The sequence below is a fragment of the Seriola lalandi genome, unplaced genomic scaffold, assembly GCF_002814215.2.
Source record: "Seriola lalandi dorsalis isolate HSWRI2012SDOR001 ecotype SW California unplaced genomic scaffold, Sedor1 jcf7180002054334, whole genome shotgun sequence".
Taxonomy (NCBI): Eukaryota; Metazoa; Chordata; class Actinopteri; order Carangiformes; family Carangidae; genus Seriola; species Seriola lalandi.
Genome location: NW_019524887.1, coordinates 842,418 through 870,346, shown reverse-complemented (window position 1 = coordinate 870,346; position 27,929 = coordinate 842,418). Strand labels below are relative to the sequence as shown.

Below are 27,929 nucleotides of genomic sequence, written 5' to 3'. Positions count from 1 at the left end.
TGCCTGAATTCCCCTCTTTGTGTTTACACATCCGGGTTTCCCTGTTTGCAGCCCATTCCCCATTTAGAAGCCATTTTGGACACAGATCAGTAACATGCATGTAAACCCCGACCGACCTCCCGACGCAGCGGTGCTACTATTCAAGTGAATAACCTTAAAAAGAGCGCTGGGTTTTCGTCTCGGGTGGTTCAGCGGCTTCTCATTCGGTGTTTGGATCCTCTTTCCGATGCGAAACGCTGCACTAGTATTGGACTAAAGAGCCCGACAGTCAATTATTCGCTCCTATTTTTTCTCGCAACATTGTTGCACCGTCGCGGCTATTGACACGCGTTGTGGTGGTGGTGGTTAGACTGCTGGAGGGACCGAAGGCCTGTGGTCGTTTTGATCCTGGACTGATGTTTTGAACAACCTGAGTTTTAATGTTCGCGACGGAAAGCGGCGGAAATCTCTGTCCTCTATTTAAAACGGAACATGTCTTTTTCATGGCTGACTTGTTCACTTCTTCTGGGAACTTTATGCGCAGGTAAGCTCCTATTGTAGGTTTAGAAATCGCAACAGTCTTTTTTCGACTCGTTCATCGCGAGGGGGACACATTTTTGTATGTTTATGTGTAATTGTCTCCGTTTGAAATTTCGACCCGCGAACGAGTTTACGTTTGATAGTAGTTTAAACTTTGTTGGCAGTGGATGCTATCGTTCAGCTGTGGGGGGTTTATTCTCTTCGCCATAATCGGCTTTTCTCTGTTTGTCGCTTAAACACATAAATTTTCCCTTGAGAATCGTTAAAGCAATAGCTGCTATTCTTTTTTTTTTTACATTTAAAAAAGACATTCCAGTGTCATTAAATGTGTTTTAATGCTGAGAAATGTAAAAAAAAAAAAAAAAAAATTATCCAAATTTAAAACTGTTGCGTCCCCCCCTCGCCTTTCTTAACAGTGGCAGAAATAGAAGGCAGCAGCTGCATCAACATCCTGAAACCTTATAGGCTACATCTCAGGTCTGCACTCTTGTTTTTTGTGGTTACAGCCTGAACAAGAGCCACACTTCCCCCTTTTGTTTTTTTTTTCAATAAATTAATCAATGGAGTTTGATTTGAAGAGACATCAGCTGTTCGTCTGAAGTCAGGTCTTTACTCTGAATTCAGGTTACTGTTACACACAGCTCCGATTCCAAAGCCTCTGACTTGGTACCACGTGAAATTGAGCATGAGGGTTGTTTTTCTTTTGTTTGTCTTTTTGTCTTTTTTTTTTTTGCAACTCAAATGGGAGATCGTATTATTTCTCACACACACCTGCCATAGTTTAACGTGACAAAATGGTTATTTTGAAAACAATAAGGTCCACCTTCCCCCTAGTGAAATGTTTTTTTAGGTTTTCCTCGAACTGTAATAAAAATTTCATTGAGGCACAGCTGTCTTTTGTGTGGCAAATAGCTCTGTGGCTAATGCCTTTATGGTTTATAGATTAGGACTCGGGAGTGTATAGTATAAGCTGCTTCTCCAGAATTCATGTTGTTGTGGTGTAAGCCTCAGTAAGTGACAGAGCGAGGGGGGGTTAGGGAATGATCTTGTAGTAAAAGTCCTCCCGGATCATGTGACCACAGATATCAGAAATGCCATCTCCGCTCAATGGAGCATTGAGCATCACTGTTGTGTGTGTGTGTGTGTGTGTGTTTTATTTGTCCTTATTACCTTCCTTCCTTAATAATGAGCATGATGTTTGGTCATTGCATACATCCCTATATTGCCATAATGAAGTCCATTGTATGCTGCTGGACAGCTAAATGCATGGATGTGTAAGTGGATGTGTGCCTGTGAGTGTGTGTATCTGTGTGTGTGTGTGTGCCTATGTGCATGTGTGTGTGTGTAATGGGTTGGTGGGGGTAACACTGGGGGATGGGCAGCCTCCTATAGGCAGGGATTTAAAGAGACAGGCTCTATTTTTTTCTGTGAACAAAGATTAGGAATGAATGTCCATAAAATATTGTGAATGACATGTACAGTCTGTGCTATCTGCTTTAATGTTCATCAGAAACATGTCTCCGATTTGGTCCATGAGTGTGTCCAACATTAAATCCACTAAGAGGGATAATAAAACCTTTTTTTTAATAAGGAATTCAATATCAGGAGACTGACAGCTATTGTTACATTTGGGCTTGGTTTCCCCTTAAAGAAGAAGGTCTTATCTGTCTTCCCAGATGTGTCATACTCCAGGAGGATGCAGGAGTCGTTATCTATAGAAGTAGCATGCTCTGTGTGTGCGTGTGTGATGTTTCTATACCACAGCAGGGTAGATCATTGTTCTTCTATTGCCAATTAAATCCTGTCATTTTCCGCTTTTTCACTTGTTACTCTCTGAAAAGATTTTTTTCGTGAATGGTATTATGCTGAGCTACTATTCAGCAACAATTTCTTAGCCCAGAGGAACTCCCTTTTTTACTACAGAGAGCTCCCAAACTTGGCCGTGTGCCAGAGTGATGATAGAGGCTCTGCACAGAGATGTTTCTTCGTGCCACTGAACGGATCCTGCACCATATGTCTGTGTTTCCGCCTCTGAGGTTCAATTCATTACGTTGTGAGCTGACTGAGGCCTTCTGTCCATCTCAGGGTACAGTCTGGGCGAAGCAGAGACCCGCGAGTGTGTGTACTACAATGATAACTGGCGTACGGAGAGGACCAACCAGAGCGGCTTCGAGCGCTGCGAGGGGGAGAAAGACAAGCGACTGCACTGTTATGCCTCCTGGCTCAACTCCTCAGGGACCATCAAGCTGGTGAAGAAAGGCTGCTGGCTGGACGACTTCAACTGCTACGACAGGTCGGGTCACTGAGTGAGGTCATCCCCACCGTGTTTTTACATTTATATTCTAGGTATCTGGCTCACACCCAGAGTGACTGGCAGTGAGTACAGCAGCTTCTGCACCCACATGTAGTTCAGTGCATCTTCATTCCTATGACCTGGGGCATTTCTCAGGGCCAGAAATAGTAGATGTAACGCTGAAACAATTTGTCAATTAGCCAATCAACTGGAAAAATGGCAAATATTTGCCATTTGAAGCATATCAAATGTGACGATTAGCTGTTTTCCTCTTTTTTGTACTTGAATATCTTTAGATTTTCACCTCGGGGTCAGACAAAACAAGCAATTTGAAGATGCCATCTCATGCTCTGGGAAGAGCAGATATCTGACATCTTAAAAAGTGTAGCCAATGGAGCAACAAATTTATTAATATGGAAAATCTGAAGATGCATCTCTTAAAAACATCCCAGCTTAACAAAAACAAAGAGATGCAGGATATGCACATTACCAGATTAACCGTGGAAATTTGCATATTGATTGAAAAGCTTATTTACAGTCCTTTTATCTTCAACATTAGTCCCAATACACATTATATATACTGTAAATATAAATGGCACTACTTACACACGAAGCTAAGAATAGAATCCTATAGGCCTGCAACTAATTATTTTATCATCAATTCAACTGTAACATGTCAAAGAGCCCAAGTAACCTATTCCAGTTGCTATTTTTTAAGATCAGTGCTCCAAACCTGCAGCAGATGTTCAATTTACAATGATATAAAAAAAAGAAATGTAGAAAATATACACATTTGAGAAGACGATACCAGTACTTACAATTTTTGCTCGTAAAGTGACTGAAAACATTGATGATCATCAAAATAGCTATTGATTAAATAGCAAAAAATAGCATTGATTATTGATTTTCTCATGCTCGATTAATTGAAGAATTGTTTCATTTCATGTAGGAAACCAAATGTAAACTAGAAGGCACATACGCACACAAAATACACAACACAGTATATGGCGTGTAAATAGTTTATATGTTATTTAATACAAACTGTAAGGCCAGCCAAACAGGTTGAAGATAGAGGGAAGTAATCTCAAAATTAAGTTTCCCATGTTGATATAAAAGCAGACAGAGGAAGTGGTTTCCGCAAGTGGGGGTTTATTTTGGAGGAAAATGCTCGGGCAACCAGGACTGCTCCCATTTATTCTCTCTGGAAAGAACCAGGTAGTCTGCAGCTCAGTGTCCACAGCACGATGATGGCAGCTAGATACGGCGGCACCACCAGGCCACTCAGGATTTTGTAAGTCAGGAGGAGAATTTTAAGCTAGCCTTTATCAGCAGCCTGTGCAGAGTTGTGTGGCACAATCAAACTATCTCGTTTTTTTAAATATTCAAGCCACAGCATTTTGAACAAGATGGAGAACTCTGGTGGCTCATGAACACAAGCTGGAGAAAAGAGAGCTGCAATATTAGATCTTAGATATAGACATAGCTGTGTATGAAATGTCTTTTAATTTTCTGCAATACATTTTCTAGTGTTTAATCATAAAAGTAGTTGTGAGATTGACCCGCAGTGTCTGAGTATTTCAGGGTCAAGACCGGAGTTGTTGAATAGCAGCTAAATAGCGGCTGTTTCCAGTGACTCAGTGGTTGTTTGGTGTCGATCAGCATGTCGCTACATTAAATCAAAAGCAGGTTTTTTTTTTTTTAAAAGCTTTGCTAGAATAGGAAATAGGACGCATGCAAATTGTAGGTTTGGACGCAGCTGCAAATACGTTGACGGTTTCCAGGGAAATTGCTCTGGCCTGAAGTGCTGTTGGCTGTAATTACACAGAGGGAATACAATGGGACCTGGGAAGGTGAATTTGCTCCTGGTCAGTTTAGTCTGAGAGAAAAGCTTTGTAAAATAATGGCAGGCGATGAACAGGTGGGCATTTCTGAGTAAGTTAAGAGACAATGTCACAAAGATTAATTGTGGAACTAAAGAGCAGAGAGCTGCAGTTATGTTCATATAGTGTTAGAGAGCCTCTGCTTCCTCTGAATTTGGAACATTTGCTGACTTGATAAGAGTAATGAGGTAATCTCAATGAAAAGATTTTGATCGCTCAGTACCCTACAAAATGAAGTCTTTGCTGGTTCATACATTGGAACCAGTGAACCAGTGAAAAGGTTGAAGAGAATAAATAGGACAAATATTACTTTGCCGTTAAATAGTTTATGTACAACAGAAACAGAGCCGTGAGACGCTCACCAACTTGGTCCTTCGATTTAAAGTCCAGGTCCCGAAAAGCTGTGTTGGTTTTACTGCCATGGTATTTTGGTTGTATTGTTAATTATTAAAACAGTTTGGCGTGTGTCTTGTTGCAGCGTTTGGTTATCAGAGCAATAATGTAGAGTGTGTCATCTGCTGTTTTTAGGCAAGAGTGTGTCTCCATGGAGGAAAACCCTCAGGTCTTCTTCTGCTGCTGCGAGGGCAACTACTGCAATGAACGATTCACCCACCTTCCTGACATGATTGGCAGTGGCAACCGAGGTGAGCAGCAAACGCATCCTACATGTAGTGCGAGCACAAAAATGGGTCTTTGCTTTTCCCCTCCGATTAGTGGGAGCAGAGCTTAGCCTTGCATCCAGGAGTAAAAAAAAACAAAGAAAGTTTTATTCTAGGGCTGTCCCTGATCAAAGATTTTCCCAGTCTTAAATTCAAGCCATTACTCGACTATTCATCATATGTTTGTGATTTTAATAATTTAAATTTATATTTTAGGGCGTGCATCAGAAAATGGTTTGAGTATAACACTGTGCTACATGACAGAAAACTTACATTTTTCAAGCGCACGCACAAAGCCAGCTGCCTGTTAAGAACGCCTGCAAAAGAGGTAAATGGTTCTCAATGTGTCGGAACAAACACCAACATTAGAGCGAGTGGCCGTGCTAAGTGGCTAATTTTAGGTTACGTGTGTTTCAAATGCTAAGCCCTGTCTGAGGCGGCTGAATGGTAGGCGAATGTTTGCCTGCAGAGTTTGCGTGTTGACCTCTTGGGGTCGTCCTTCAGCCTCTCTCCATATCACCCCACACTTTGGAATTCCTGCCTGACGTGCAGTTGCTGTAACAGACTGGCCCGTGTTTACTATGTTTTTCGACTTTTGAGGTAGTTTGTCCTCTGAATGTTTCCGTACAGCTGCTGTAATAAGGTCGTTGGCGGAGTCCCGCTTTGTGACAGGTGTGTTGTGGTGTGCATTGTGCTATGTCTCTAAAACGCTGATGCTTTTAGCACTAAATTCGCCCAGGTTAGGCCAACCCAAGATGTTCAGTTACGTTACAATTTAATAACCGCAATCTATCTAATAAAAGCTGTTTGTCCATGACTGACTGAGAGTCCGCCGTTTCTGTGGAGTTGGATTTTTTTTTTCATGCGATCAAATGATCAAAACTTGGTCAAACTAAGACTCTTCTCATGGACTGACGTTTGGTCGACTGTTAGGGGACAGCCCTATTTTACACAGGCTTTGAATTTCTTTCCTTTAAATGTTGCGAAATTATCCCGTCAGCTTTATGTGTGAAGAAAACAGAACTCTTGAGTATTTTGCAATCAACTGAAACAATAACACAAGGTTATTTGAGTTTTATGTGTATGATATTGAAGCATTCAGTCTCTTTATCTGCACAGTCCTGCACTTACTTTCAGCTGACTAGAAAAACTAGAAAATGAAGGATTTTAAAAGACTGTCACTCGTCTATTTTCTGTATTTCTATAGATTCTAGTCATTTGTCAGTCGAGGATCAAGGTCAGACAGTCTCGATAAAATGTTACCTTGCTCTTTTTAAAAAAAAAATCAATTCTCAGTCTGTGAGGGACATCTGTAAAGCTGACACGCTGTAATTATTCTGTTCCTCCTTGACAGTGAAAATTCGGCCTCCACCCCGAGTGCCGTCTCTGCTCAACGTGCTGGTGTACTCGCTGCTGCCTCTCTGTGTGCTGTCCCTGGCCCTTGTCCTGGCCTTGTGGATGTACCGTCACCGCAAGCCTCCCTATGGCCATGTAGACCTTAGCGAGGTGAGACCGGCCATACTCAACTCACACACAACTCAATCTGTGAGATCAGTCTTTCACTGCATGCGAATTGGGAATTTCCTCTCTGCTCATCAACCATGTCGGCTGCCTCTGTTCATGCTAGTTACCGAACTCCTTCTTTTTAATATTCACGTAATATTTTAGAAGTAAGAGATGTCTCGGTGTCACATCGTGTGAGCTGGATTTGGCAGAAGAATGAGATGTTTTCCTTGTCTGTTGTTTAGGATCCAGGACCTACTCCTCCATCCCCCTTGGTGGGTCTGAAACCTCTGCAGCTGCTGGAAATCAAAGCTAGGGGGCGCTTTGGTTGTGTTTGGAAGGCCCAACTGATGAGCGAGTATGTTGCTGTAAAGATCTTCCCTGTTCAGGTACGACAGCAATAGTAATTCATGGCATATATGTAATTTTTTATCATTATTTTTTTTATCTCAAATATTGTTTTTGTAGCCTCAGGTTGTGCCTGTCATGTATTCACATCATATTTGAATCACAGTTTGAAGAAAGACATATATCCTTTGCTCTTTGAAAAACCCAGAAAGTTGTTAGATAACAGTTACTGCTGCTCTGAAGCTTTTCCCACAGTCCTTTAAGTCTCTTCTAACCATCTGGATCCGTATGTTGCACGATATAAAGAAAAACAAAACATTAATAAATTCAACCTGTTTCTCATGTTGCAACTATATTTTCTAATCTCCAACATATGTCCTTATTGTTTCCTGCAGAACAAGTAATAGTGTTGTTTTGTATGAAAATATGAAATAATGGAAAGTAAGATCAATATACACCATTACAACTGATTTTTTATTTATTTATTTATTTATTTATTTATTTATTTTGATTTGCATCATACATTCTTTCTAAATTCTGTCATTTCTTTTCTAATTTCATCTTTTTTTGGAAAAAGAGGTGCAACATGGGAAATGGGTTAAAAACCTTTTTGATATTCAGGCAGAATGTTTTTCATCTAGATGGTTAAGAGTCTTTGAGGATTCTGGAAATACCTTTGTAACTTCTGTGTTTCTTCATAGATTATTATTATTATTAGTATTAGTATATATTTTTGATTAAAAAGGATGATTAGCACAGTCACTTGATTTTTAATTTTTTAATTAAGAGGCACAAACTGAGGCTACCAGCTTTGTGTAACATATAAGAGAGGACTCCGTTATTTTCAGAATTGCTTGTATGATTCATCGAGACCTAAACATACCTCCCTGGTTTGTGTAGGATAAGCAGTCATGGCAAAATGAGCGGGACATTTTCATAACTCCGGGGATGCGGCACGAGAACATCTTGCGTTACATCGCTGCAGAAAAGCACGGAAGCAACCTGGAGACGGAGCTGTGGCTCATCACAGAGTTTCATGAGAGGGTGAGGGCACGTCTACTCTTACACACCCTTATATACCCACATATAGCAGATTCATGGAGAGGTTATAGGGCTTCAATGTTGACCAGAACTGCTTTCCAATAAAGGCAGAGGCCTTTTATTTACCTCAGCAAAAGACCCTCACAGCTTTTATTAAAGACAGGATTTTATTGCTTATCGTAGGTTTGCAGTTCCCAGCATGCTTTAAGGAGATGTAGTGTAAAAATAATACAGGCATTTATGTCAAACTCTACTAGTATTGGAAAATAGCACTAATAACACTGAATGTAACCCAGGTTATAAATGGTTTACAGATGTCCTCGAAACACCTCACAAGCAGACTATGGGTGGACGATACAATTTCCCGATGTTCCCTAAATGCCTCACATGTAGACCGGGCAAAGCTGTCTAGGCTGCTGCACACAAATAAGCCTTTAGTCCCCATTCACTCACTGCAGTGCACCTAACAGAAACAGGCGTTTGGCAATATATTAGTAAGTTTGAAAAGAGTGAAATAAGATGTTCTAACGTGAGATTTACCCAAGGTGAAAGCGAGTGGGTTTTTTTTTTTCCCACCTGGGCAGGTCTTAATCTACCTGGGCAGCCGCCCAAGTAGAGTCTGTGTATGGGAAACACTGTGTTGGCAACATCTCTCTTGGGGAGACAAACACATCATCAAGAGCCCCTCCTAAGGAATTTTTTGGGCCGTGACGGTGTGGTTTTAGGGGCTGCTGGGGGGCTCCCAAATTTTTTTTTTTTTTTACAGGGCCCCAAACATTTGCCTGGTTTGCCTCTCCTGACTGTTTGCCTCTGGTCACAAACATGCTTGTGTCTTCTCTGTTTGGTTAAATGTTTACATTTTCGTCAATACTTGGAATGATGTTTTAAACTACAGTATATTGTATAAATTTTAAGACCTCCGGTAAATCTTCCAGAGTACATTACCCAGCTAACATAGGACCAAAGTAATCTGTTCCTGCTCCTTTGTGCATCAAACAACACTTCTCAGGGTCGTGCTCGACTAACTGTGTGTGTGTGTGTGCAGGGTTCACTGACAGACCACCTGAAGGGTAACACTGTGACCTGGAGTGAGCTGTGTCACATAGCAGAGACCATGTCCCGCGGCTTGGCCTACCTCCATGAGGACATTCCCAGCTACAAGGGAGAGGGGCCAAAACCCACTATTGCACACAGGTAGGAGAAACATCAACTGTCTGAAATCTGAAAACCAGACTACATTTTTTTTTTTTTTTTTTCGATCTAACCTGAAATAAATAGAGATAGATTTAGTAGTTTTACCCTGGAAAATTCATGGACTAATTTGTGTGACTTAACATCTCTAATTACAGGATTGTAATGACTTCTAAAATTATTTTCCCAGGGACTTCAAGAGTAAGAATGTGATGCTTCGAGATGATTTAACTGCAGTTATTGGAGACTTTGGGCTCGCTGTACGATTTGAACCAGGAAAACCTCCCGGAGACACTCATGGCCAGGTATGAAATAACTTCTACTTACTCTGATACATGTCCAAGTAACATGTCCCTTTGTTTCTGCTGATACATTCACAAGGACTCCATACAGCTTTTTTCAATTTACAGGATCTCTGTTACATACTGACTTAAAAGGAGTGAAATATTTCTGTAATGTTTGTCTGGTCAGATGTGTCAGATAGCTTAGAAAAACAGTGTGATTCAAAACACATGAGTGTGTGAGTGTTTCTGCAGTAAGTAGGAGTCTGTTTCCTGTTGTAGTGGTTAATGATTCATCATGAAAAGAATTCAAAACTGAGTAACAGGATAAGTTGCAGCAAGTCGGATACTAAAACATTGTTTCAAATTGCTTTAATCTGCATGTGGTTACATGATTTTAAATGTCCAGGGGTTTTAAGGTAGAAAGTTTTACAAACTGGGCAAAACCAGCAAACTTGATCTTGGGATTTAAAAGGGATTTTCTAAAAAATAAAAACATTTTTATAAAATACACTCATAGACTCACCAAGACTCAAATCCATTGTCCTACCAGGTGGGTACGAGGCGTTACATGGCTCCAGAGGTGCTGGAGGGAGCCATCAACTTCCAGCGAGACTCCTTCTTGAGGATAGACATGTATGCCATGGGCTTGGTGCTGTGGGAGCTGGTGTCCCGCTGCTCAGAGACCGACGGTGAGTCAAATGGTGCAGGAATGCGGCTTCACTCGCAGGTGATAAGGTCACTGTGCTCCAGGCTGGCCTAATAAACAAAGGATTAGTTTTTGTTTTTGTCTGGGGAAAGCCATCTGATCCAGGTCAAAGGTCTAATGTGGGTAAAGTTACTGTTTAAATACAGAACTAGTTGTAATTTTTGCAAACTCCAAATGCTGCAACTATTTACTTCACTTGATCTTTTGTGTAATGCTTACCATCCTGCGGCCTCACTGCCCGTCCTCAGGTACAGTTGGCGAGTACATGCTGCCGTTCGAGGATGAAATAGGCCAGCATCCCTCCCTGGAGGATCTGCAGGATGTGGTCGTGCACAAGAAGATGCGTCCAGCCATCAAAGAGTGCTGGCTCAAACATCCTGTGAGTAACAGTTGAAGAATGGCTCCTGCAGCTTCCACAGCAATACCAGGATGCCATTCAACCTTTTTTTTTCTACAGCGCAGTCGTGCGAGGTCATAGTTGCATGAATCAGTTATGTTTTTTAGTGTTTCTGAAACTCTTGAGAAAGCGAGGGAGTTCCGCCCTATTAAATCAACCTTTAGACAAAATGAACCGTCTTTTAATAAGATAAGAACATACAACCACGAACTCACTCTCCTGTGATTTCTGCTTTGTGACGACAGGGTTTGAGCCAGATGAGCGAGACCATCGAGGAATGCTGGGACCACGACGCCGAGGCACGATTGTCGGCCGGCTGCGTGGAGGAGCGCATCGGCCAAATCGCCAGGTTGATCAGCAGCACTACCTCAGACAGCCCCGTCTCCATTGTGACGTCTCTCACCAACGAGGACCTACCTCCCAAAGACTCCAGCACCTGAACGGGTGACACCATCCTCTCGCCTGAGCTCCTGACTTTTTATTTTTCAAACCCAAACTCAGCGGATCTCCGTGAATATTTAAAAACATAAGAAAACAACTAGCAACTTGAATGCAGCTGCTATTTTATCCCAATACTGGTATTTTTTTTTTTTTTTTTTTTCCCCTCTTTTAATGTTTTCAGTGTTTAAAATCAGATCTTACTAACACATCCATCTGCTGTAGTTTTGAAGTAGTAATAAGCTATGCGATGGGCACATCTGATAACACCCATGTGTCAAATCTTAAATGTTGTCATTACCTCATGTATTTCGTTTGCATTAGTCTGATTTTTTTATTACCTCATGAGTTTTCGTTTTCCTGTCTTGGTCATGATCGTCTGCGGCCAAATGAAATGAATCTTTGCTCCAAACCTCGGACGACATGCTGCACACCTCGGAAGAACCGTTTTGAGACTGTTAGAAAAATATATTCATCTTCCTCAGGGGTCGAAGCTTCTCAATTGTTTTTCTTTTTTTTCGAGTGTCCTTCCTTATTTTAAACTCATGAATGCCTCAGAATGGGGGAAAAAAAAGAAAGATCAAAAACATTGGAGCACAGCTGTTTTATCGTAAGGGAGGGAGCGAAAACGGAAGCTGAACAGTTGTATTGGACATGTTGAACTTTTTGAAGATTTGGGACAAGCGTCTTGTCCCCCGGGGAACTACCTCTCAGGTATCCAGTAGGCTTCTTTGAAATATTTTCTCTAATTTGAGAGCCACGCTATCCAGCTAGCTATCATGGACATATTCCTGGATTCTTTTTGTTTTGTTTTTTTAATTGTAAAAATTCAGAGTTACTCCTTTGCCAGTGCCAGGGGCATTGACGGATGCTGTCTGGAGTTGCAATGTTACACATTCTTGATTTTAACTGTCTGTCTGTGTGTGTGTGTGTGTATATGTGGGTGTGTGTGTGTGTGTGTGTGTGTGTGTGTGTGTGTGTGTGCAAGAATTGAAGATAAAATAATATGAGATGGCTAGAGAGTGTTTTTAAAGTAAGAATCATGGACAGGTATTTGGGCTTTATCCTTGCGAGGGCCATACTTGAGTAAGCAACATGTCTGTTTTTCATTTTCATGGGTGTTTGTTCAGTTGACTCAGCCGGACACCAGTCCCCCAGATACCTCAGTCACTGTACGTCATGCAAGGAGAGCTCAAATGGTTGCCTTTGTCTCAAATGCAATGCCATAGTTGTACCATAACATGAATACCATACATTGAATGTCCGTTATGCTGCTGTGACTATTCCAGGATACTCAAGGATTTGTAGATGTACATGTATTCTTTGTTAATATAACGCTAACATGTGATAACTATCCATGATATTATGTGAGGCTAATAATCTGTTTTTGTGTTTTTTGACCGGGTAAGCCCTCAGCTGCTTACTCCTCCAGACTGACCTCAGATATTCTGACAAGTACCTCAGGCTTTTTCTACATGTATATCAAGTTGTGTTATGTATTTTATTGTGTTTTAGTAGTTGAGATATTTTATTGCCGGTTGGGCCTCTTCGTCTGTGGAGATTTTTTTTTTCTTTTTTTTTCTTTTTTTAAATAGAGCCTGACCAGTTGTCCTGGTGTTAATGCTGTACAAACCTAAAAGAAGAGAGGCAGATTCTTGTAAATAGACGTGCACACACAGTTGCAGAACACTGATCTGTTTTATTAAAAAAAAAAAAAAAAAATCAGGGCATTATAGTTCTCATTTCACAGAAACAGAAAGGGATTTCTTGGTTCCGCCTCTACATATTTGAAACTAGCCCTGTGATATATATATATACAGATATATATAATAAAATGGTGGTTCTGTTACTGATTTCTATGAATAATGGTATCAGTTCTCTGGATCAGAAGCTGTGTAGGAAGCACTTGCATCAAAAATCTTAGTATCATCCCAAAAAAAAAAAAAAATAGAAAAAAGAAAAAAGAGAGAGAAAAAATCCTAATGGTTTGGGGCAGGTGGCTTCTGTGATTGTCCACTTGTTTGTAATGCCAGTTTGAACAGTATTACCTCAATATTAACCCGCTGATGTGATGTTCAGACCTGTTCAGTGATAGTTTAGCCACGTTGGACAACACACAGGCTCGTCTGTTGTGCTTTGATTAGTGCTGTGGAAAGATGGTGATTTTTTTTGACCGTGGTCTGTAACGCTTGCTCCTGTGCAGTTTTGGTAAAGAACATGTGGAACAAAAAACATCAATCAATACAGAACAATGTTTTTAGTGTTTGGAAATCACTGACGTGTCTATAACCACATGGTTGATTGACTTTGATAATGCAGCCCCACTAGGACTGATGTAAACAGTGGCATGCGTGTGGTCCAAGGGTCCAGCAATATTTATTATACAGCAATATTTGAATCTCATAGTTCAAGTCATTAAACTTTAAACTCAGCTGTGACTTAGCAGTTTTATTCTGCGGATCAATTACGTTCATCTCACCACATCTGGATTATGTTTTAATGAGGACACGTGTCAAAGTGTCCTGATAGGGGGGAAAAAAAATGCTGCGGGTCTAATTTTTTTTTGTGTGAGCTGAACGTGAGCCAGGTGCTTTCACGTATTGTGCCAGAAAAACAACGATCGTGTAGGAAAATGCTGCTGTGATCAGTGGTAATCTCCAAATGCTGTCTTACACCCAGCTCTTCTGAACAGAAAAACCAGTTACCTCAAGCAGTACTTCGTTAGTAACACTAACATGGAGTCAGTCTCATCTTCAAAAAAAAAAAAAAAAACATAAAAGAAAAAAAAGAGCAAAGTATCAATTATCGTGTATATATTTACTTGACAAATGTAAAGGGTTTCTTCCTTTTCATGTGTGAATCCTGTGAAAGCAAAGCCTTTTTTTGATTTACAGTCAACATATTGTTCATTTCTTGTGTGAATGGATGTTGGACTGAACTGTGTGACCTTCCCTGTTTATGTGAACTGTGTGTGTGTGTGTGTGTGTGTGTGTGTGTGTGTGTGTGTGTGGGGGGTATATGTTGGTTGGTTTCACTAAAACAGTACGAATGGTAACTTTATCTGTGAGTTGAAATGCTTAGAATTATAAACTAGATGAGAATACATCCATCTTTTTGTATATTAAAATAAAGACAAACACTGATTAACCATGACAACGGAATTCTTTGATCAATTTTATTATTTATTTTTTTCAGTTAACATCTGTTTTGCGATGCATACATACTCTTACATGACATCACCTCAACATAAAAACAAATTGCAACTGATAAAACCAAGAAGGGGGTTGGTATTTTGATGAAGCAGATTAAAACACAGAAAACATATAAGAAGCAACATATCATGATAAGACAAAGTTTTGTTTGTGTTCTTTATAAAATAATGTACAGTCATCCATAAATTTGGGCTGAGTGGTATGTAATCTGCCTATAACCATCAACGGTGAAATCAAGAAACATTGAGGCAAAAACAATCTTCCAGTCACAAGGTAGGTGCTGCAATTACTTTCTGGCAAGTGGAAATCTGCCTTTTATTGGTTGTGTTGCCATTTTAAAGATATTTAAACTAGTAAAAAGGACCAGTTGTCTTTACAACACAGAGCAGGTGTCACGGAGTAGGCTAATTAGGATAATTGCAAGAGATCATTTATTCATTTTTATATTGGTAAATCATGTCTATAGTTAAGTATAGTTTCAAAATAGATACTAAATACATATCAGATGTGCATCAGATATTGCCTATTAAAAAATATCATGCCTGATTATGCCCCTCTTTGAAATCAACCGCTATTTGCTATTTCCACGGATATAAAGTGTATTAACAGGTTATCAGTGTTTGATCCAGATAATTGCAGCTTTAGAGGAAGGGGGTTATAGCTTTAACAGGCTGTGTGCGGTCACGTGGACACTAATCATTTTTTTTTCACGCATCACGTTTTGGAAGGACACCTGTGCACCTGAAAGTATGAACGCCATTTACGCAGATGGGGGTTTGCAGCGGGACTTTGTGCACGTTATGTTACTGTATTTTAGCTACAAGACGATGTGCGCATGAACGATTGTGTTTATTTGTACGTTTCATTCGTACAACCAGCCGCTATCAACACTGCCGTGCTGAAGGGCGGAAGGTGCTAACATCAAAATGGAGGCCGAGTTCAACGATGGGTGAACAGGTGAGATTCCAGCGCAAGTTCTCTAGTTTCTGTTTATATTACAGTTACTTTCTTTTGTCATGGGCGAATTGTATTTCTGTCCACCGTGTTAGAAAATGTATAATTTTACTTTAAAGTAGCATTTGCTTGCTAGCTACGAATTTAGTGAAACTCACGTGATGGCGCCGACTTAACGGAGGTGTACAAACCCGTTGGCGGAAGGGCCCACATTTAGTTCTGATGGGATTTGATGAGTTAGGGTTAGACTTCTTAGCCAATCCACTCATTTTATGTATTGTATATGTATTGTAGTGTAATACCGAAGCCCATGTTAATAAAACAGGGCATGATTGAGTTCTTAATAGAACTTTTCTTATACTGTGCATTCATAATGTAATTTTCTTTTTTTTAATTTTATATAAGATTCACTTAGAAATCATTCAGGGTGACCCTTATTTACACTGCTGTTGAGATTGCAACATACAAATTTACAAAGAGTAACAAACAAAATCAGTTAGATAGTTAACATGGGACATACAAACATAGAATTTCCCAAAGAATGTGTTAAAACACTCACAGGATGATTATTAAGTACATTCCTAAAGTGACTTAGAGGTATGAGAGTGTTCAGTTTTAGACCATGATTCTATTACACTGCTATTAAAAGCAGTCCCTCCAAAGGTTAGTCCTAGAATGAGGTACCTGGAGAACCAGGAGCAAGTTAAAAGCGAACCAAGGTTCCAATGCAACATGTTTGTTATGTATGATGGCAACCAGGACTTTATAGATACGGACATCAGTGCTTATTGTGTTTCTCGATGAGGGACGACCAATCAAGCTTATAGAGGATAAAATGGTGAGTGTTGCAGCTATCACCAGTAATAAGTCTCAAGGCTGAATGGTAAACTATCTAAGCCAAATGTCAAGATACTTGTATTCTGTAGCCCTTTCGTTTTTTTAACTGTTGACAATAGAGACTTACTGTCCCCTACCGATTCTACACCCTTGCATTGGTGCTGTAGACGCAGATAAGTGTAGTTCCACTTAAACATTTAATTTTTCTTCTGCCTGAAGCAAAGGGGATGGTCACACAAATAGTCAAACAAACTGAATGTCAACATAAATACATTATTTTGATATTGATTACTTATATATATGTATATGTGTGTGTGTATATATATATATATATATATAAAATATTATAGTTATAGCACTATAAATAAATAATGAGGATAGATTCTGGATCAGCACTTTGGCTATGGAGCATGCACGTGGCTCTGTATATTCGCCTGCTTTTTTTTGTCCTTTGCCAATCACTTGCCTGAGTATTAGAGTTAACACAAAAGCATCACCTTCAAATAGTGCATCAGTTGTGCAACAAAAGTTTAAAAGTGGTGCTAGTAAATAGTTAGGTTAAATAAATAGTTAAATTGTAGGCAATACTTCTCTGGTTGTTTTAGGTGATGATCAACAGTATAGTATGAAGTGGTTTGTTGTAGGATTCTGGTGAGTATGGGTTGCTATAATTATCAGGTTATGCTGTAAATTATGTTGGTGTATGGTGTTGTAAAATGATCCATGGCCTTTTTAACTTTGAGCACCAAAAGTATCTGCACGGGTCTGCTCTTCAGTCTTTACATGAGGTCAAAACGGTGTGGTTTCTGTCTAAATTCCTAAATAATCTACTGCACTGTATGGAAAGAGGGGGGAATTTAATACACCATGAACTAGTTTTAACTAAGATAAAGTGATGAACTTTGTTGTTGAATATGGTTACAGGGAGTTTTGGTTTGTTCCAAGTAGCTCTGATTCGCGCCACGCACTGTTGTGACCATAGCAACGGCCGCTGAGGCTCATAGGTACCGTAGTTTTTAGAGCGCGATTGCGTTATTCTGTCTGCGTGATGAAAACGGGATCCACCTGTACAATCCACGGAATGTTAGTATAGTATCACTATATGTCCATGATAGTAGGTCTACTATATTGACATGTGAATTCTGAGTGTAAAAACCGTGTACCAGTCTACAAACCGTCTACAATTTTCATAATGTACATCTATGGTGAATGACGAAAAACATTCAACTTTTAGAAAACATCTGAATAAATAACGGACATCCTTAAGAATTTTATGTAAATTAAACGTATAAATACAAATCAAAGCGACACTTTGAGTATGATTACAATTTTTAGGATGTGTTTACAATGCTCACAGTGGACTTCCGATGTGTATTCTGAGACAGTATTGTAGAGGTGACAACGGTTCAGTTAATAGTGGGATTTAATTGAAAGAGGAAAGGTCTCTGAGCGTCAGTTGTATGCCGAATGTTTAGTCTAAACCCCCGACGGAAAAAGTATTAAATCAGATGAAAAGGCTTTGTTGAAAAATGAGACAACTTTAAATGTTGACATTTTATTAATGTAGTTTAGCAGATTCTTTGCATAAAGCAGAATGGTATGCTTCATGCTAAATTATTGTTTAACAATACAATAATTCACATCAAGGACAATTTGTATTCATAAATCAATTTTTGTCACTAATGTTTGATATTCCGTCTCTCTTCATGTTCTACACAGCGCTCTCACTCCACAGACCGGTCATACACTGACGCCTGGTGGTGATTATGGGTAACTGCAGTTGAATTTTACGAATGGAGACAAAAGCAGCAGGAAGAGGAAGAGTATTGTATTTATTTTGTTTTTGCAATCATCAAAAAACAAATGTGAAAATAAAGAACAGAGTGCAATTGCTTGGATAAGAAAAAATTTGTGTTGGATTTTTGAATGCACTGGTAGTTTGACTGTAAATAAATGAGAGCAGTCACCCTGGCTACTCTCTTGTCCCGATAAGGTGCGGTAAAAACCTGGTCAGGGCTGAAACTGTATAACTGCTAGAAAAGCCCCGTGTAAATTCCACCCATGGACTTCACAAACTACTTCCTGCAACAAGATGACGACAGTGAGCATGACGCTACAGCTGTATTGCCCACATGGCGTCCAGCCTGAAATTGGTGTTTGTGTCCCCCACGCCAACCCTATGTGGATTGCCGGTGGTCGAGAGCGGGGTTTCCCATCAGCCCTGTGAACTCCTGAGCAGGATAAACTGGACTTAAACCTTGCTAAACCGCGTTACGGTAAGTCACATGATTACCGGATTCGTAACAGTACACCGAGAATTCTGGATAATGGTGTTTTTTGGGTTTTTTTTACCTGGGAAAAGTCACGTGGACGCGACTTTACTTCCTTAAAGCTATAGCGTAACTGCCACCGTGAATAAGGTTCAGGGAGGGAGGGAGCCTATGTATACAGGTCAATGTGCAAGATAATTTCGTGTTATTACGATAACACATACAATAAAATTGGAACGATACAGAGAAGATTAGCATGGCCCCTGCGAAAGGATGACACGCAAATTCGTGAAGCGTTCCTCATTTTGAAAAATAATTTTTGAACTTTGTAAAATTCATGATGTCTCGGGTGAAACAGCGCCCCCACGGCCGGGGAACAGTATACACCCTGCTTTGTCGCCAATTTTATTTATTCATCTGTCAGCCCAAGAAAAAGGTAAATGGCCATCAAACGTTTTTATTTTCTCCTCAATTAGTCCAATACATTATATTTCCCTCTTATCAACTGTAATATATATCAATTATTCGACGGTCACTATACGCGGCAGAAAACATTGGTGTCTGTTTTAAATAGAACGTCAATAAAACCACTAAAAACTGATCTTTTATGTCTGCACTGGATCTTGGCAGATTAAACACATAAATACTAATCAAAGCGACACTTTGAGTATGATTACAGCTTTTAGGGTGTGTTTACAGTGCTCAGTGGACTTCAGCTGTGTATTCTGATGAAGGATTGTAGGGCATACAGCGGTAACAACGGTTCCATAAATAGTGGGATTTAATTGAAATGAAACGTTTCAGGGCGTTAGTCGTATGCCGAATTGCACTGGACTCAACCATGGACCTAATGGATATATTAGAAGATTTTTGGTCACTCTGTTGTGTGTTTTGGATGATTTGTGTCGGAGAAAAGAACAGAGACTCGGTTTCTGTCTTCGAATTATCATATTAAATGACACCGTGCATGTGGAGTAATGCCAGTTTAAAAGCTGCTTAACAATGAAAATCGGCCTGAGAGAAAGTCGGTAAAACTCCAGAGTTAATCGATAAAGTCAGCCTTGTGACTACAACAAAACAGTCGGGGCTTCACTCTGATTTAGCTGTTATTACTCACAGTGGTCCTTCAGGCTGCTGATGTACTGGACCTGACACACTGGACCCACAGCGCCACCTACACCCCTGTACACTCTGAGGTAAATAGTAAAATCAACACACTATACCGCAAATATAAAAGTGACTTCCGGTGTCACACCTCTAAATAAAAGTTCCAGTGTGGCCATGTGCTGTTTAGTTCAACGTGGTGCAACTGTATTTTCATTGAAAATGTAGAAATTGATGCACTATATCATATAACGGAATATTCTATTATCTGCTATTAATTGTTTAATTTGTATTGAGGAATGTAAAAAAAATTAAACCAAATATTTTGGCTGTGAAAGACTTGATACAGTTTCATACAAGCAGTGTTCATTTGTTTTACTGATCTTCAAACTCCACCATCACTAATAAATAACATCCCATCATACACAGGATCAACATGAGGTCCCAGCTGATAGTTCAGCTGGGACCTCATCCAGAGTCCTGATGGGATGTGCAGACAGATACAGCTGCTCTTTAACCTGAACACAGCTCCATAACATGCAGGTAGAGATGCCTCCACAAACTCCTGGATTTCTGGATCATTGCATCTCTGGATCACTTGATCACTAACAAAGTTAGTGTCTGAACAGGTGTTGAACAGCACAGGACGCTGTTCTCTCAAAAGGGCCCTGAAAAGCATTATAAAGCAGTGAATTCAGTTTCAGAGAAAGACTAAGCTTAAATTTTATAAAGGTCTTGAATAAAATTGATTGAATGATTTTAAATGTTTTTGATTTTCAGGAGAACTTAAAGGTCTATAAACAAGATAATGGTGTAACAGTGGATTATGAAGTTATGATGTATTATTTTTATTTACTATCACTGCTAACCACAGTATCCAGAAAGGAAATTAATTAATTATATTACTAATTGTGACAGTACAGTTGGGAGGTACTGTCCAAAAGTGATGTAAATTCACTAAATGAATGTACTTAGTACTCCAGCATTCACTTCTCTTAATCTTCAGGGACATTCAGGTTGGAGAGACGTCGGTTGGAGATAAGCGCTCAATGTACAACAGTGAGGAAAATTTGAATCCCTCAGACTTTTTCACTCATCCGCCAGAAACCACCCCTGAGAAAAAGAGGCTGTCATTTCCTTTGGCTTGATCCCTCCACACTACCTGCCTGTCCTCTCACCTGGTCTGTTTACAGACAGCAGGTCTCCTGAAAAAACCAAGACAGGATTCACTGACTGAAATCTGCAAGTATTGAAAAACCTGTTTTTTTTATTGAAGGATTTTCACTGAAAAACAACAATTTTTCGTGTTCATACATTGCTTAATAAACCTGCATCCTTTGTGAGACTGACTAAAATCTATGTAAAAGAATGAAAAAACGACTGATGACAAATCTTAAATGCCAGGAGAAAAAAGTAACGTCCTACAGCTCTGTACCAAACAGTGCTCCCCGTTTCCAACAGTTGTTTGAAATATGACCCACTTAGTTATGAAATAGCTGCTCTTGTATGGTTGCGATCTGCTGAATGTTTAAGTGTCTGATATTAACACTGAGCATTAAATAACAGTCCCCCACTGTCTTCTCCAACTTTCTGTTACAATGCAGCAAAGCATTTTCAACAGTTAGCCATAGTTCAGACAGCTTACAAAGCAAGATTTATTTTGAAGGATTTTGAAGGCCATCACAGGAAGTGTTGTCCTGATATACGTGCTGACTTGGGGCACCCCTGTCGCTCATCCTGGTAAAGCAGCAGCTGAGGTTCGAGTCCAACCCGAGGCCCTAAAATACTTCGGCTAACAAAGTTAAGACTAACACGTCAGGCGGAAATACAAGTTTGTAAAAAAAAAAAAAAAAAACACAAGTATATCATTACAATGAATTAATATTGTACTTAAGGCTTCTCCGCTATCTTCAGGAAAGAAAAAATCTTCGCCGTGAACGTGAAATTGGAACAAATCCGGCTCTCCCATTGGATGGCTAAAGTTTGACTCTCGAAACTGAGACAAATGGAACAAACGCTGTGCGGTGGGAGGGGCATAGAAGATGCAGCGTTCCACTTGTCTCAGGTCCACAAAACAGGCAGCCAATCACATGGCTCGAATTTCGAGAATCAAACTTTTGCCATCCAATGGGAGAGCCGGATTTGTTCCAATTTCCCATCAGATACGCCCACGGCCAAGTTTTTTCTTATCTGAAGACAGCGAAGAAGTCGCAAGTAGAATTTTCATTCAATGTTATCAGATATTTGTGGGGTTTTTTTTACAAACTTGAATTTTTGACTGACATATTGGTCAAACCCTTGCAAATTAAAGTGTTTTTACGGCACTTTGTGAAAAGATGAGTGATCAGTATTGTGCATGCACCGTATATCCACGGCTTCACAGAGAGGCCAGGGTTCGAGTCCGGACCGAGGCCCTTTGCTGCATGTCATCCCCCGACCTCCCTGTCTCTCTCTCTTTCACTGTACCTATCGTAATAAAGTCAAAACTGGCCCAAAATAACTTAAAAATTTAATTTGTGCTGACTTCACTGGCGTGAGAAGTGACAATAAATGTCGGTGTATTAAAACCCTATTTATGTGAAGAAGAAGAGCAACTGGGGGACATTGAACAACATGAAGTTTGAAGCCGCTTAAGAACATCATATAAGCTACATCTCATTGTCTATGTAGGTGGTGGGGAGAAAGAGAGGTGAGGGGGTTCTGCAGCTGTGTATTTGGTGTGGAGCAGAAGTTCAGCGGTTGTTACAAAACTGGAGAAAAGGTTTAGGGGTTTTTGCATAGCGAAGTCTTTGTAAATAATGTGCAAGCCAAATAAATGTCAGAAACACCTCTCAGTGATGTCAAATAAAAGGAAAAAGTATAAAGTATTTTAGCAAAGTTGTTGTTAAACTGGACTGAGATCTGGTTTTATCATCATGTCCATCCTCATCAAAGATCAGTGTTCCTCTACTCAGTCCTCAGATTTTAATTTGTCAGTCTGTATGTTCACATATGTTCTGTTTCCAAGGTCAGAGATAAACTGTCACTGTCATATCTGTAAATCCTTTATCTACCAACAGAATGTAGTGTATGTAATGCACACTGTATGCATATGTGTGAATTTAATGTTTAAGTCTGTAAAGCATAAAAATAAGATGCTAAAGTGATGGTTCTGAGCAGTATTTGTGATGCACGTGTGATCACCTTATGCAGCTGTCATTGTCCCCCCAGATTGAGGCTGCAGACTGGTCCAGCAGCAGCAACGCCAGAATCAGCCAACGCACCATGTGTCAAACATCTCCTGGTTACAGCACTAATTCAAACGTCCACTGCTCTTACAGGAGCTTCAGCTGAGTGTATGTGTATTATATAGAGAACGACAAACAGCTGAGGGCAGATTATTGTACTTTTGGTGTAATTCATACAAGCTGATTATTATTCACATTAATAATTGCTCTCATGTTTGTGTTGAGTTGTTATTGTTTTGACATTTGAACACTGACAGTATGACTGGTATGAGTAATCAATGTCATGTTGTTAGTATTGCAATTGCATGTTATTGCCCTCATGTTTACATGTCACATAACATCTGCATTATGTGACATGTACATAAATACATGACATAATCATAAATAATGAAGCTTTCAAACAGAGTGCAGACTGAACAATTTTCTTTGTTTACAAATATTTTCATAGAAATTATATATTTACATATATATATATGGACTGGCAAAAATACAATAAAAATAAAATAATAAATAATGAAAAATAAAGATTAAAAAACAGTAACAATGTCCTTCAGTCCCTTTCAGTCCTCCCTCCACTCTTCCACAGTCTTTCTGCTGACAGGCACACAGTAGGACACACCTGCTATGCAAGTGTGGCTAGTGTCAATGATCTTCGGCTGGCCACACTTGCTGCAGGTGTGCATTGTTGGCTGGTGGTGGGGTTTTCCTTCAGGCAGTGGCCCCTTGTCCGCCATACTCTTCTTGAAGGCTGTGGTCCAGGAAGAGGAGGGCGCTGTAGAGAAGAGGGAACTAGTGCTGGGGCGAGAGGAGGACCAACAGCAACAGACAAGGGGCCAGGCTGCTTGTCGTCTGGAGATGGAGGAGGAGGAGGAGGAGGCAGACCCGTGCTAGAGGGCCCAGGTTGCTCCTTGGGGGGATTGAAGTGAAAAGCACAAAGAACAGCCCCCTTGCTGGAGGGAGAGGCTGGTCAGCAAAAGCTGAAGCCGGGACAACACCACTTCCCTGCCCTCCTCCATTTTTTCTGGCATTGAAAGAACCTGGAACACACAGACCAACACAGACTATTTTAGACTCTTCAGCTTTCATTAAAAGAGAAATCACAGTACAGATTACAACACACCAGCACAGCTTTATGTCAGACTCTTACCACTTGGACAGGGTCCTCGTTTAGCTCAAAGAGCTGGATGTTGGTCTGAGCCATCAACCTCGAGCTGGCCATCCTCTTTAATGCCCATGTAGTTCTTGATTCAGACTGAAAGACTCTATCTTGTTGGCCATCAATGGGGACTGAGAACTTGTTGGACGCTCCATCGAAACGGGAAAATTAACATCAGCAGAGTGGTTTACTGCAGTCATATAGAAAATGAAAATAAGAGAGGTTCATGACTATGAATAAATGTCATGTAGTTATTATATTAATGCTACTAGTGCATGAAAACTTGCATTTGTCTTTTTGAAGCAGGCAGAATCTGTAACAGAGCAGAGGAGGAAATGAGATGAAGGTATTTGTGCTCAGTTCACTCTGCATCATGTTCCCACAGATGTTCTGACATGTTTTACATGATTCCACTGCTTGAACAGCATGAGCACTGATAACTCGCCAATTCAAATAACTGTTAGCAGCTGACTTCAGAGCTGCTGTTCAATTACATATGTATGAATAACAAAAGCCAATTTTTTCCCGCCTCAACATGAAAAATGAATGTAAAAGCAGCAAATAGCATTAGCACTATGAGCTGAACTTACAGTGGTATGTTAGCGACATGTTTTTAGCCTTAAAGACGGTTTGAACATCATGAATGTTAGCTGGGTAAAACAAAACGACGACAACAACTGTGTATCATGAATTCAATCAAGTAAAATTAAATTAAATAATAAAAAATTGACATTTTGATAATTAGAAAGCCCCAGATATAAGTACCGTATAAGACTTGGGTTTGACTAATAGTTTGACTAATAAGTCAGCCAGAAACACGAGTTTGTACAAGTTTTTTCCCAAATATATGTTGTACTTACGACTTCGCCGCTGTTTCCTCAATAGAAAAATCTTCGCCTTGTCCGTGGGCGTCGCAAATGGCAAAATGGAACAAATCCGGCATTCCCATTGGATGGCAAAAGTTTGATTCTCGAAATTGGAACAAATCGAGCCATCTGATTGGCTGCCTGTTCCTTCGCTCCTTCCTTGTTCAGCAGCACACTGCAGAATGGATGAGGTCAGGCATTCACTTCCTGAGAGGATGCAGGAAGCTCGAGACATTTGTGTGGCTGCTCAGAATGGCGGCAGGCGTGAGCTCAGAGAATTACCCCCTCTGTCCTGAGTTCATGCGGCGGCTCTTTTGCTGCATATTCACGTAGGATGGGGAGGACGTGTCTCGGCCAAGGAGGAGGAACACCAGGGAAATGTCTCGGCACTGTCGCCGCCGCACGCATGGGGTGCAGGAGACCAAGTGTCTCATCAATGAGATGATGGAGACCTTCCTGGTGGACACGGACACAACGGGCATCCCACTGCTGGACAGGCAGGACATCTGGGCCACCGAGAGGAAGCATGTGGCCTGTATCCAGGTATGGCTGCTTCTCTGACCCTATGAAGTTATAGATTTTAGTCTAAAATATTTGTTTGTCTCATCTCATCAAAGACTCCTGAACAACAGTTAACCGTCATCTCTGTACTAACGTCCTGCTTGTCACCACATCCAGGATCCACCTGATGTACGTCTGTACACCAGGACAGGCCAGGCGACCATGCGGTGGGTGAGTCTGCCCATGTACCGCTGTGCCCGGTGGGCATTCCACCTGTACAGGTTCATCCCAGCTGAGAAGTCAGAACAAACACAACAAATGCTTGAATGTAAAAGAGTGAAAAATCTATCTGGGTCTCGCCCACTAAACTGCAGCACCAAACGCAAATCAGCCACAACATCAACACCACTCAGCAGAAATCTCTGTACAAAACCGCCTGGGGGAAAGTTTTCCTTCTCGGATTAACTGCAGCTTGGATAGCTCTAACATTTTTTCAGTGCTCTGCCCAAATCCTCTCCACCTCAAGCCTTGTTTTTATTTTTGAATCTGTTTATTTTATTTAGCTGAATGAATTATCATTATTGAACTGTATTATCCCTGTCAGTATTCTTCAGATGACATTCATGCCAACAAAGCTTACTGAGATGAAGAACTGAATTTAAATAGACTCCTCTGTTTGGACAGAGGAACAAAGGCTGAGGACTGAACTCCAGTCTTAAGGAATGGTGTGGATGGTTGTTTGATAACATAACGGAAAGCTCTGGAGGGGAAACATGGAAGAGGCCATTGATAAGGGATATGATGGATAGCAGCAGGATTATTTGGATCCCTCACAGCAGCTTCCACCACTGCCTCAGCCCCTGCCTGCCTCCCAGCGCCATGCTGCCAGCAGCTCTTCGGTTTGTACTGTTCAGACTTTGTGACAATGCATTCTACCATCAATCAGGTTGTTATTGTTTGATCCTAAAGTTATGAACTGATGTGTAATGTCTTATTTTCTGTTCATTACGGGACAGTGTTGGTCCTGACGGCTCTCCTGGACACCAACTCGTAACCCGTGTGGCCTAGAGTCTGGTGGAGCTCTGCACAAATGGCTACATCACCCAGGCAGAGGTGGAGGAGATTGTGGGGCTCTGGGATGCCAGTCATAGAGACCATGGAATGGTGTATATTTTCTGTCTACTTTTCTGTCCTTTGTGTGGTTACAGCTGTATCGTGGGAACGGGCAGCAGACCTGCAATTTGGCCTAATGCCAGCCAGCTGGTGGAAGCAATCTTCATCCAGCTGTGTGTCTGCCACCCTGGCAGCAAGAGGGTGATGGGCTGCCTTATGATCCTGGTTCTTTGGGACTACGTCATCTGAAACTAGGTAACCATGCACCTAGCCCTCAGAACCAGAACAACTCTTCAGTTGTTCGTGGTGAACCAGCTCACCCTCTCTCAGTGGTGAGACACTCTTCCTTATTTACAGTCTATTCAGAGCTGACTCACAATTTATAACCTTTATGTTCATAAGCTGCTGCTGACACACCATCAGTGTCCCCTGCCCACGCAGGCCTTTGTTAAGGCCCCAGAGCCCCTCTTTACAGTGAGGGAGAGGGCAGAGGAGAGTCAGCTCCCCACTGCCAGCACCCGCATCTATACAAACCTGCCTCACTTGACCAGTTCATATCTCACCTCAAGAGGGGTCAGTCCGCTCTCACACTATCAAGTGTTTAAAGCCCTCTTTATGACACCCACAAAACTTTTAAGAAAATTATATTTAAACCAGCCGGGGTGGCTATGGAGAACACAGACTTAAACTCTTAAACTATTCACTGTTTTTTTTCAAACACTTGCCTTTTATTGAGCTGACACTTCAATAAATTGTATTTTATAAACACAGCTATGGCTTTGTTTTCTTTCTTAATGCCACACATTATTCATGTTATACCACTAACCTTTTAAAACACGTACATTAAATAACATTTTAGCAAATTAATTAAATTTTACATTTGCACAAATGCAGTGGGTACAACGGTTTACACAGATCTATGGGCAGATGGGCCGCTACACCTGAAACATCGTTCAACTTTAAACTAGGAGTGTGTACTGAACGGCCACAATCATGGTACATACAAGCGTCTGAGGGCTCCATGGGGGAGGCGACCATTTTTGTAAACCACATGCAAAGTCAAAAGCACCGTTGACTTGTCACAGCACCATATAAATTCAGTCACGATGTTTTAGCCATCACAGACATCAAGACAGACCACACGTGCAACCACACCGAAACGTACGTACTACGTAACGTAGTTGTATGTTGAAGGGCTAACGTTACCTAACGTTAGCTGGAAGTCAAGGAAGCTAACAAACGGAAGCTAATGTCAGCTAATCTGTAGCCTACTGCAGAAAGATGTGTGCAGCCATAGCTAGTAGGAATGTGGATTTGCAGCGAGCAAATGATCAAGCTGAAGTGAAGGCACTTGCCACCCTTTAGCGCCAGTACTTTGTGGTTATAATGACTGGGTTTATCTGCATGGGTTAAACTGGGGTCAAAATAAT

At 40.7% G+C, this 27,929-nt stretch overlaps 2 protein-coding genes, 1 long non-coding RNA gene and 1 other non-coding gene across 6 annotated transcripts; 3 read left to right on the top strand and 1 right to left on the bottom strand.

The window, feature by feature from the left end:
* The first annotated feature begins 61 nt into the window (after positions 1-61).
* On the top strand, positions 62-14,415 carry LOC111655881 (activin receptor type-2B-like). The gene is made up of 11 exons (XM_023407419.2): positions 62-523; positions 2,605-2,812; positions 5,221-5,336; positions 6,706-6,857; positions 7,100-7,243; positions 8,103-8,246; positions 9,289-9,437; positions 9,625-9,739; positions 10,269-10,407; positions 10,673-10,803; positions 11,067-14,415. Exons 1-11 carry the CDS (start codon positions 472-474, stop codon positions 11,259-11,261), a joined length of 1,545 nt encoding a protein of 514 aa, XP_023263187.1. The 5' UTR covers positions 62-471; the 3' UTR covers positions 11,262-14,415.
* Positions 14,416-18,734: 4,319 nt separating this feature from the next.
* Positions 18,735-18,840, top strand: LOC111655892 (U6 spliceosomal RNA). The gene has a single exon (XR_002760832.1). It is a non-coding gene; the product is annotated as a U6 spliceosomal RNA (small nuclear RNA).
* Positions 18,841-23,003: 4,163 nt separating this feature from the next.
* On the bottom strand, positions 23,004-24,966 carry LOC111655874 (uncharacterized). 2 transcript variants are annotated; one of them, XR_002760830.2, is made up of 3 exons: positions 24,880-24,966; positions 24,011-24,332; positions 23,004-23,900 (listed from the first exon to the last, which is right to left on the bottom strand). It is a non-coding gene; the product is annotated as an uncharacterized LOC111655874 (long non-coding RNA). The 2 variants fall into 2 exon arrangements; XR_015437316.1 differs by having other exon boundaries at positions 24,011-24,209; positions 24,880-24,961.
* LOC147819066 (uncharacterized) lies at positions 24,936-27,269 on the top strand. 2 transcript variants are annotated; one of them, XR_015437314.1, is made up of 3 exons: positions 24,936-25,428; positions 25,564-26,285; positions 26,403-27,269. XR_015437314.1 is itself a non-coding variant. In XM_087174278.1 (2 exons), exons 1-2 carry the CDS (start codon positions 25,264-25,266, stop codon positions 25,849-25,851), a joined length of 453 nt encoding a protein of 150 aa, XP_087030404.1. In that variant the 5' UTR covers positions 24,936-25,263; the 3' UTR covers positions 25,852-27,269. The 2 variants fall into 2 exon arrangements, 1 of the variants encoding a protein (XP_087030404.1); XM_087174278.1 differs by having other exon boundaries at positions 25,564-27,269.
* Positions 27,270-27,929: the final 660 nt, after the last annotated feature.